At 57.4% G+C, this 10,853-nt stretch overlaps 1 protein-coding gene across 7 annotated transcripts in view; it reads left to right on the forward strand.

Moving 5' to 3' along the window:
• The window catches only part of FAM53A (family with sequence similarity 53 member A), a 45,648-nt gene extending 36,473 nt beyond the window's left edge, over positions 1-9,175 (forward strand). For all 7 annotated transcript variants that reach the window (XM_037983216.2, XM_037983214.2, XM_037983215.2 and 4 more), the window contains exon 5: positions 8,643-9,175. In XM_037983216.2, coding sequence (XP_037839144.2) covers positions 8,643-8,957 — 315 coding nt within the window. In that variant the 3' untranslated portion in view covers positions 8,958-9,175. The remainder of the gene's footprint in view (positions 1-8,642) is intronic.
• Positions 9,176-10,853: the final 1,678 nt, after the last annotated feature.

The raw sequence follows: 10,853 nt of genomic DNA on the forward strand, positions 1-10,853 counted from the left end.
GCCCGTGCCACCTCACAGACACCACGCTGGTGCCACCTCAACCACCACTCCTGCGCCACCTCACAGATACCACGCCCGCGCCACCTCACAGACACCATGCCCGCGCCACCTCAACCACCACTCCCGCGCCACCTCACAGACACCACGCCCACGCCACCTCACAGACACCACGCCCGTGCCACCTCGCAGACACCACGCCCGTGCCACCTCAAACACCACTCCCGCGCCACCTCACAGACACCACGCCCGCGCCACCTCACAGACACCACGCCGGCGCCACCTCACAGACACCATGCCCGTGCCACCTCACAGACACCACGCCGGTGCCACCTCACAGACACCACACCCGCGCCACCTCACAGACACCACGCCTGCGCCACCTCAAACACCACTCCCACGCCACCTCACAGACACCACGCCCGCGCCACCTCACAGACACCACACCCGCGCCACCTCACAGACACCACACCTGTGCCACCTCAAACACTACGCCGGTGCCACCTCACAGACACCACGCCCGTGGCACCTCATACCATGCCTGTGCCATCTCACAAACACCATGCCTGTGACACCTTACAGACACCACGCCTGTGTGTGTGCCACCTCACAAACACCATGCCTCTGCCACCCACAAATACCACACCTGTGCCATCTCACACCACACCTGTGCCACCTCACAAACACTACGCTGGTGCCACCCACAAACACCACGCCTGTGGCACCTCATACCATGCCTGTGCCACCTCACAAACACCATGCCTGTGCCACCTCACAAACACACCTGTGCCACCTCACAGTCAGACACCACGCCTGTGCCACCTCAGGGGTCCAGGAGGCCGGTGGGGAGGCTCTGCTCAGGCCTCCTTGGAGCTCAGTCAGGAGACTGTGGTTGCCTGGAGGCTCGACCAAGGCTGCAGGACCTGCTTCTGAGTTCACCACGTGGCTTTTGGCAGGAGGCCTCATTGCTTTGTCACACGGGTCTCGCTGAGGGGCAGCCTGAGTGTGTTCATGATATGGCCACTTGATTTCCCATAGCGAGTGACCCCAGTGAGCGTGAGTGGGCCCCAAAGAGCCCTGTGTGCCTGGTCCTCACCAGCTGAGGTTTTGTCTGCTTCTTGACTCTGTCTAGCCCTTACTCAGTGGAAGGAAGATCGGGCTCCACTTTTTGAAGGGAGTGATTTCAAAACCTCTCTTCTCCATAAGGAGTGCTGGTCAGGAACAGTGCTTGTGGAATGGTGTTGGCGTTGGTGCTGGTTCTGGTGCCCCCACCCTCCTTGTGTTGGAGTTTAGTTGGCCACAGACAGGTAGGGGCTTACAGAGAGGATACGCAGGTGCAGAACTTTCTTTCCTTGTTTCCTCTTTTCTTTCTCTTTCCTTTTCTTTCCTTCCCTCCCCTTCCCTTTGCCCTTCCTCTTCCCCTTCCCCTTCCCCTTCCCCTTCCTCTTCCCCTTCCCTTTCCCTTTCAGTTTTGCTCTTGTTGCCCAGGCTGGAGGGCAGTGGCATGATCTCAGCTCAGTGCAACCTTTGTCTCCCAGGTTCCAGAGATTCTCCTGCGTCAGCTCCCCAAGTGGCTGGGATTATAGGCGCCCACCACCACACCTGGCTAATTTTTGTATTTTTAGTAGAGATGGGGTTTCACCATATTGGCCAGGCTGATCTCGAACTCTTGGCCTCAGGTGATCTGCCTGCCTTGGCCTCCCAAAGTGCTGGGATTCCAGGCGTGAGCCACCACACCCGGCTTGCCCCGTTTTCTTCAGTGACTTTGTTAATGAGCCAGAACAGTAATGTGGATGCTGCACATCCCATTCTGCTCCTGGGACTCAACCCCATGTGAAACAAAAGCTTTTTGTTTATTTGCTGCTTGTGAGGGCCAGGTGATACCTGCCCGCCCTGGAGTGTGCGCTGCCTTAACTTCAGCCGATTCGGTCTGCTTGCTCAGCAGTGTCGTCACTGTGACAGTGGTCATCACTTTCTGGTAAAAAGAAGGTTTATGGGGAGAGGGCCTCATCAAATGTCAGCAAAGCCCCTGAGGAGACAGGCAGTGTCTTCAGGGGCCACGTCTGCAAACCCAGAGCCCTGCTGGCCGCGGCTGCGGAGGACGGCGCCAAGACTCCCGAGGGGCCAGCGCTGCCTGCTCTCCCTCTTTCCAGCTCTTTGCTCATCCCATCCAAAAACTGGCTCCCACCTTTCTTCTTGTCCCACATCTGCCGTCTTGCACCCCCTCCCTGTCAGCCAACCAGTCTTCACCCACACCCACCTGCCCCTGCCTGCGTCATACCACCTGAACAGGTGGTACCTTTGGTGAACAGGTGACTCCCAGCCTGGGTTACCTGTCAGTTCTTGGTTTGGTTTTGTTGTTTTGGAGACAGGGTCTCTCTCTCTGTTGCTCTGGCTGGAGTGGAGTGGTGTAACCACAGCTCACTGCAGGCTCCATCTCCTGGGCCCAGGCGATCCTCCCACCTCAGCCTCCTGAGTAGCTGGGACCACAGGTGCACACTCCTGTGCCCAGCTAATATTCTTAATTTTTTAGAGACAGAGCCTTACTGTGTTGTCCAAGTTAGTCTCAAAGTCCTGGGCTCAAGCCATCCTCCTGCCTCACCTCCCAAAGTGCTGGGATTACAGGCGTGCGCCACCAGGCCCAGGCTTTGCCACTTCCTGTTTGTGTCAAGCTCCTGTCTACCTCAGGGCCAAAAAGAAATGCTCTGATTTTTCTCTACAACTTTTATAATTGTGTGTTACCGGACAATTAGTCCTGACTCTGGGTGGCACACCCACACACACCATGCACACTCACCCCCACGCTTATGTGCACACTCACCCCCACGCTTATGTGCACACTCACCCCCACGCTTATGTGCACACTCAGGTGCGCACCCCCACTCATGTGCACCCGTGCATGCTCGTGCTCACTCACACCTGCACCCCGGCTGTGCTGTGCTTGCACCTGGTGGACTCGGTATGTGCAGCCCAGCTCTGGTCCGGCGTCCCTGGCGTGTGTTGTGCAGTCTGCGTGCACTGCTGGGACGGTTTGGTGGTCATCCTCAACCCCCCGCTACCCCCTGCCATCTGCTCTGAGTCTAGGCTCACACCAGCTTCCCCAGGTGTCAGAGGGCTGCTCTCTTCCTGAGCAGGGTGCAGGGGCACTGCCTTCCCTGCCTTTCTCTTGGAGACAGTGCGTGTTTTCACAGAAAACATTTAGGATTTTCTGCTTTTTTTTTCCCCCCGAGATGGAGTCTTGCGCTCTCACCCAGACTGGAGTGCAATGGCGCCATCTCGGTTCACTGCAACCTCTGCCTCCCAGGTTCAAGCGATTCTCCTGCCTCAACCTTCCGAGTAGCTGGGATTACAGGCGCCTGCCACCATGCCTTGCTAATTTCTTGTATTTTTAGTAGAGACGGGGTTTCACCATGTTGGCCAGGCTGGTCTCGAACTCCAGACCTCAGGTGATCCACCCACCTCGGCCTCCCAAAGTGCTGGGATTACAGGTGTGAGCCGCCGCGCCTGGCTTTTACTGGAGAAGCTACGTTTTCTGTTTTTATTGGCAAAGCTGTGTTTCAAAGCTGAAATTAAATTATGATGACTGAAAATATGTACATCAGTTATGGTTCCAGCAGAATGTGGGAGCAGCTGCTGGTTTCTGTAAAAGCGTGTGCTTTTAGGGCTTTGCAAAGCTTTTGCCACGTAGCGAAGGCGCTCAGCCGCCTCTAGAGAGACCGAGGCTGCTGCAGAGAAAGAAACAGCTCCCTGTGTGGCCCCGCAGCCGGGTCACCTGGAGCCTGAGGAGTTCTTCAGACAGGCAGGCAGCTTCGGGGCCAGCAGTTACCTCGCAGCCTAGAACCTAAGGACAAGCTGGAGGTGCGTGTGGCCGTGTTTACACCTTCAGGCCTGCTGCGTTTTTGGAGGTCTTGGGTTTAGTGAGCAGATGGTGCCTTCCACAGCCTCAGTCACAAGGGCACGAGGCTTGTCCTCCATGGGGGCCTCTCCTGCACCTGCTGAGCTGTTTTTTTTGTGCCTCCTGGATGAAAAAAAACAAAAGCTTAGAGCAGCTCCTGGTACCAAGAAAAGGACTGACTTAGTTCATTTGTGCTGCTGTAACAAAATACCACTGACGAGGTCACTTATAAATAAGAGAAATGTATTTCTCCGAGTTCTGGAGGCTGGGAGCCCAAGAGCCAGGCCCCAGCATGTCTGGCGTCTGGTGAGAGCCTGGCCTCTGCTTCCAAAATGGCCCTTGTGGCTGTCTCCTCACCTGGCGGAGGAGGTGGAGGACGTGGAGGACTGAGGCTGGTTCCCTCCAGCCCTTTATGAGGCACTCGTGTCCTGTGTAGGCCCGCAGGGCCTGATCACCTCCCAGCACCATGGTAGAGATTTGGAGGGACACGTTCAAACTATAGCAGGGACCATCAAGAACACGGAATGTTTGAGACAGCACAGACTGAAAATCTGGAATTTGCAGCTGCTGATTTTTCTTGCTCGTTTTCTCAGACCTTCTCTCCAGGAGCCACGCCCAGGGTGGTCAGAGGTGGTGGAAGCGAGTGCTGGGCAGGGAACATACTGCTGGGCACTCACTCCACACCTCCTGACGGGCACCGGCTGCCCCATCCCCCTTGGGGTGAGGAGCCGACGCCATCAGTGGCTGCACGGTCAGGGCGGAGAGTCCCCTCCTCCTGCCTCTGTGTGGAGGGCTGGGGAGACAAGGAGGATCTTTGGCCTCCAGCCTCCTGGCTTTGTAAGGCTGTGCACCCCTCACAGCCCAAGCAAGTTGTCTGAGCAGGGCTCACTCAGCCCGTTTTTTCATGTGCCGTCGGCCAGCTCCCCTGTCTAGAATGCTCCAGTCTGTACTATCCTAATGAACCGCTCTTCTGCAGGGTTGGGAGGGAGCTCACCAGAGGCAACAAGGGGTCTAGGGTGTCAGTTCTTCTCACACTGGCCTCCTCGCCTGACACGTGCATGGAGCTTGCTGTGGCCATCTCTGTCCCTGCCCCTGCCGTGGACATTCCTGCGCCCTGTGGGCCTCTGTTGCTTGGCTTGACTGGCCTGTTCCTCCCTTTGGCAGGCGGGAGGTCCTTGGCTCTGCTTGGCTGCCTGTTTCAACACGCACTGTGCTGTGCTCCAGGCACTGCCAGGGCCATGGGGAGCCCTCCCCACCCTTGACTGCTGCCTAGCCCTGCTGCAGAGTGGCCCAGCGGCCAGGGCCGCCTTGGCTGTGAGGGGACCACGTGAGCCCCACCCACAAGGTGGAGGGAGCTTGCACTTTCATGAGAGTAAACCGGTGTTTCAGTTTGGCAAAAGCCAGAGGCTTTGGCAAGGGGTAGGTACAGATGTGGCTGAGACAGGGCCTGGACGTTTGCTGAGTGACGTCAGGTCAGCTCATAGGAGGCGTCCCTGACCTTCCAGGGTCTCACCGGCTTCTGGTAGCTGAGTTAACCCACTTCAGATGCTGGAGGCCCTCCAGCTGTCAGCTGGGGCCCCTGCACTCCTCAGACTGACTGAAGGGCTTCGCACACAGTTTGAAAGGCCTCTGCACTTTGGAGCCTGATTTAGAACTTGAAGGCCTGACCTTTATGTTTTGGACAACTGTTCTGTGTTTAACCTCAGATGGAGGTGACCATCAAACCAGCGTGATGGTAGCAGGAGCTGGGACAGAGCCCCGGGGCTGGTGCCAAGGGACGGGGGCATGAGGCGGACGGGTGGTGCAGTCCAGGCCAGCACCGGCCCCATGGGCCTCGGTTTCCATGGTCTCTACAGTATGGGTGGCCCCTTCAGCTCCATGTGGCCTTCGCTAGCGGTGTTGGGCGCTTAGTTCTGCAGCTGCCGTGTCTGTGGGCAGCAGTTGTTTCTCCTCCACCGACTGTCATCCAGAGGCGTTCAGAGCCTGCTGTTTTCACGCACTAGCCGCACAGCTGCACCTGCGAGTGCGAGTCCCGTGTCCGAGGCCTCGCGTGGCTCTTGCGCCATCTGTCAGGTCAGAGCATTCGGTCCAGAGGGTTGACCCTGAATCAAAACAAAATGTTGTGGTTTGAAATGGAAGGAAACTGGGTCCCCGAAGGTGTGTAGTGTCCCAGCCACCTCTGGTGCATGCGTAGTGCAGCCTGGCGGTGCCGTGGGTTGGAGGCCATCCTGAGTGGGCAGCACGGCAGCCAGAGTCTGCAAGGTCATGGGTGGCACCAGACCTAGCCAGCGAGACCCGGGCCTCCATGCCATCCAGCAGGGGCCCAGGAGACCAGCCACATCCTCATGCCAGCCCTGGGGCTTGTGTGTACAAGTGATGTCGATGGGCAAATTCACTTTGATTTGAATGAAAAAGAAATTATGCATCCTTATTTTCTGACCAAAACATGTGGCCAGTTGTATCTTTAAAGATTTGAATGGGGCTGGGCGTGGTGGCTTATGCTTGTAATCCCAGCACTTTGGGAGACTGAGGCGGGAGGACTGTTTGAGCCCAGGAGTTTGAGACCAGCCTGGGCAACAAAGTGAGACCCCATCGCTACAAAAAATACAAAAATTAGACCGGCATGATGGTGTGTACCTATTGTCTCAGCCACTTGAGAGGCTGAGGTGGGAGAATTGCTTGAGCCTGGGAGGTTGAGGCTGCAGTGAGCTGTGATTGCACCACTGCACTCCAGCCTGGGAACAGAGCAAGAACCTGTCTCAAAAAAAAAAAAAAAAATTATTCTTTAGAATTTTACTTCTCAGTGATTCACTTTTTATAGTAGAACCACAAAGACAGAAAATATGTCAATTTGTCTTTTATTTATTTGTTTGTTTGTTTTGAGACGGAGTCTGGCTGTCGCCCAGGCTGGGGTGCAGTGACCCGATCTCAGCTCACTGCAAGCTCCGCCTCCCGGGTTCACACCATTCTCCTGCCTCAGCCTCCTGAGTAGCTGGGACTACAGGCGCCTGCCACCTCGCCCGGCTAATTTTTTGTATTTTTAGTAGAGACGGAGTTTCACTGTGTTAGCCAGGATGGTCTCGATCTCCTGACCTCGTGATCCACCTGCCTCGGCCTCCCAAAGTGCTGGGATTACAGGCGTGAGCCACCGCGCCCGGCGTCCATTTGTCTTTTAGAGCCCAATAATAGCCTTAGAAAAAAGGAGCTCTGTCCCCGAGGGCCATGTGCTTTTATAAAAATCAGTCGCTGGAAGTGTTTCCAGGACGTATTTGAGGTTCCTGTCTGTGGGGCATTTCCTTGCTCTGGAGAAGGTGGTTTGGGGAGTTTCTTGAGTCCTGTGGAATTGGTGAGCTTGTGCTCTAGGTCATAACTTTAGGTGGCTGAGGTTGCTATGTCATTGCGGTCTCGTCATCGGCATCACAGTGCCCCTGTGCCCTGCAGGTGTGGTTGATGGCACCCACGTGCCCTCACCCACGCGTCCTCACAAGCCAGAGCCATGAGGTGAGGTGTCTGAGGCCAGCGTGGGTGTGGTCCAGGAGGGGAACCTTGACCCTGAGGAGGCCTGGAGGTGACCGGGGAGGTGGGGCTGGGTAGGAAGGCTGCTCCCAGTGGCAGTGGACGAGTGGCGTGGACGGTGCTGGGCGCCACAGACAGGGGACTTGAGGCAAGGACTGGGAGGTGGCAGGGGTGGGGGCCCAGGCGTGCTGAGGGGCTGCTGCCCTGGCCATGGCCATGGACTCATGCCCCAGCTGGACACACCTGCTGGGTCTCAGGGCCCTGGAGACGCCCAAGAGAGCACGCCGGGGTGGATGGAGACTGCCTGCTGCTCAGAGCACTCCGGTTCGGGGGTGCAACCTGGGGGGACCCCTTATCCCTAACAGGCCTTGGGAAGGGGGGCCACTGAGTGAGATTTGACTGGGGGGCAGAGTGAGAAGGGAGTGGTGGTGGCACCTCCAGAGAGCAGAGGGAGGGCCGGAGCCTGGCACTCAGGGACCTGCTGTGGACAGGCCTGGGCATGACATGGAGGTACTGGAAGCTGCCCGCCTGGGACGCGGGTGGGCCTTGCCCAGGGGAGACCCCTGTGTGTGCACCTGTCTGTTGCACGTATTTTGAGATGAGAAGGATTTGCATGCGTTTCTATTAGAGTAACTATTAGGAGAGGAGGTACAAGGACAGAGAAGGTGGGAGCTGCGTCTGGCGGGCCCCTGAGGACATTGACAAGGTGGGGTTCCAGGGGCCTTATGGGGGCAGGTTGAGGAGAGACAGAGCCACTGCAGGGCCTCAGAGGTGGCTGTGAGGTGCTTGCTGAGAGCGGCGCTGGGTGGGGCTGTTGTCGGAAGTGGAGGCACAAGGCACCCTCCCTGGCCAGGCCACCTGCCGAAGACAAGACTGGGACAAGGCTGTCCCCTGTGAGCTCCTGGGCGTCTTGAGGCTTGCTTAGGTGTCAGGTGCCCACCAGCCTGGTCCATTGGGTCTGGGCAGGGCCAGGCTGTGCGTCTCTGCCCACACCAGCTGGGCAGGGGCTGAGGAGAGCTGAGGGACCCAGCTGGTTGGGCCAGGGCGTGTGTGGGCAGGGTCTGAGGAAGGGGGTCTGCAAGCTGTGACTGGTGTACAGGGGACAAGCCCCTGCTTTGTGTGGTCTTGGGGATGGCCAGAGCTCCAGCACACCGAGCCCTCGATGGGTTGGTGGGACGCTGCCTCCCAAGTGATCTGCTAGAAATGCTTTAAGCCCATATCTTTTCTATTGCAGACTTTAAAAAATTCAAAAAGCCTTTGCTCCCTCAATTACGAAGATGACGATGAGGATGACGCCCCAGTGAAGATGGTTCTGTCCTCCCCGTGTGAATCCCGGGGCCTCCCTGGCATCACCATGCCTGGCTGCAGCCAGAGGGGCCTCAGGACCAGCCCTGCCCACCCCAACCTGTGGGCCTCAAGGGAGTCGGTGACCGGTGATGGCTCGAGCAGGAGCAACGGGGACCCCAGTGATGGGGACAGCGCTGGGGAGGAGGGTGTCTTCCTCCAGGCCCGCGGGGAGCTGGACCTGGAGCAGATCGAGAACAACTGAGGCCGGCGGGGGCTGGTTTGGGCCACTGCTGCCGCCTGCACCTGCCCTGGGGCACAGAGTAGGTTTCATGTGACTTGGAACATTGAGGCATAATTTTGATTCAGTTTTTCCTAAAGAAGTATTTTGCATTTTTATGGCTTTTGCAGTTCGGGAGAAAGCTTCTCTATTTTGGATGCATTTCAGAAGGGCATTTTATTAAACATGAATCTGCAAACAGATTAACACGGGTCTGTGTTCCTCATGAAAAATCTGCCGTGCAGGGCGCCTTGAGTGCTTTAGTTGCTAGGAAACCCCAGGCGCTGGTGGTCAGGGCCCCACTGGCCCTGTGTGTCCCCTCCCTCCCGAGGGGTCACGGTGCTTGGGGCTTGTGCATGGGCATCTGTGGTCATGAACCTTGTCACCCACGTGCCAGTGAACCGCCAGCTTGTGGTCGCCTGGTTTTCCACCGGTGGCGGTGATGGCCTCTGGGGCAGGCCGAGCTGCCGTGAGTCCATGCTTCCCGTGGCCTGGGAGGGCCCTTGCGCCTTCAGGTGGGGAGTGGTGCCAGGCCTCTGAGAAGGCCGTCCTGCCGGCAGCTCCCGTCAGCACCCACTCTGTGAGTTTAATACGAGGTGTTTTATTTGAGTGTATGACTTCTGATTAATTTTCGATTCCATCACTGGAAGTGGGCCTGGCTGCACCTCGGGCCTCTGGTCTCTGGCTCAGAACCAGACAGGGCAAGGGATTTCCTGTTTTTCATTCCTGCACTTTTAATAAAATTGTAGGGGTTTCGAGTTTGTGATAGCAAAAGAAATCATTAATAATTTTTTGAAATTTTCTTGATTTTTTTTTTTTCAGTAAAATTCATGAAAGATCATTGAAGTTAATCAATGCCACTTTCTTAACTGACATGGGCCACAGATCAAAGGTGGGTGAAGTGGCAAGTGATGTGGTTTGTTCGGATCAACTTTCCTGAGGCCGAGCTGCTTGGGTGAAAGTGGGGTTCTGGCTCTCAGGTGACCCTCCTGCCTCTGCCCTGCAAGACGGGGGATGGGGCTGGGGAGTTTGGGGCCTTAGCAAGTGGGAGCCCCCTCCCTGGCCAAGCCCTGCCCTCCTCCGTTGGGGCAGTGCCTACTCTCCTGCTGTGCTGGCCCGGGGTCAGGAGCCCCCTGTCCTTGGCAGGCCCTGGGTGGCTCCTGTGCTGGGACTGATGGAACAGGGGCTCAAGAGAGTATCACCTGCTCCCCAGAGCCACCCCTGGCCTCATGTGGAGGGAAAGGAGGGCCCCTGGCATTGGACTTTGACACAGTTGCCAGACTGCACAGGAAAGTTGTGTTTTTGGTTAAATTTGTGGAGATCAGCTCCGGGTAGTTTAGCAAAAGCCACAGTCACCTGCGTAGTCGGGTCACTATCCAGGTGCTGGGATTTGGGGTGGGGTGGGCGGTGCTCTGAGATGACTTAGTACAGGGCAGGGTCCCTCAGGTCAGAGGCTGGCTGTGGGGCCGGAGTGGCCTCCAGGGCACCGGCCACTGGCCTGCAGGACACAGCAGCCTGGACAGCAATGGGAGACGGGGCTGTGGGGCTGGCATGGTGGTGGTGTCAGTTCTGCCAGGGTCCCGCTGGGCCCTCTGCTGCAGGCCGAGGAGGGTGTCAGAGATGAGGCAGGGCTTGTGGCCGTGGCTGCAGAGGACCCTGAGGTCCCCACCCAGGCCTGGATGCCCTGGGGACAGGTGGGGCCTCGCCCCCTCCCTGCAGTCACTCTCCAGGGCATAGCTCTGAGTCCACCCAGTGTCCCCTCCCGCTGGATGGTGACCCAAGTTTGGGAGATCTGTCCACTGTGTCACCTGGAGTCTGGAACAGTTCCCAGCCAAGTCCCCCTACCTGAGTCCCCTTCAAGGACAGGCAGGAGGAGGGAGA

Source organism: Chlorocebus sabaeus, chromosome 27, assembly GCF_047675955.1.
Source record: "Chlorocebus sabaeus isolate Y175 chromosome 27, mChlSab1.0.hap1, whole genome shotgun sequence".
In the NCBI taxonomy this organism is placed as follows: domain Eukaryota; kingdom Metazoa; phylum Chordata; class Mammalia; order Primates; family Cercopithecidae; genus Chlorocebus; species Chlorocebus sabaeus.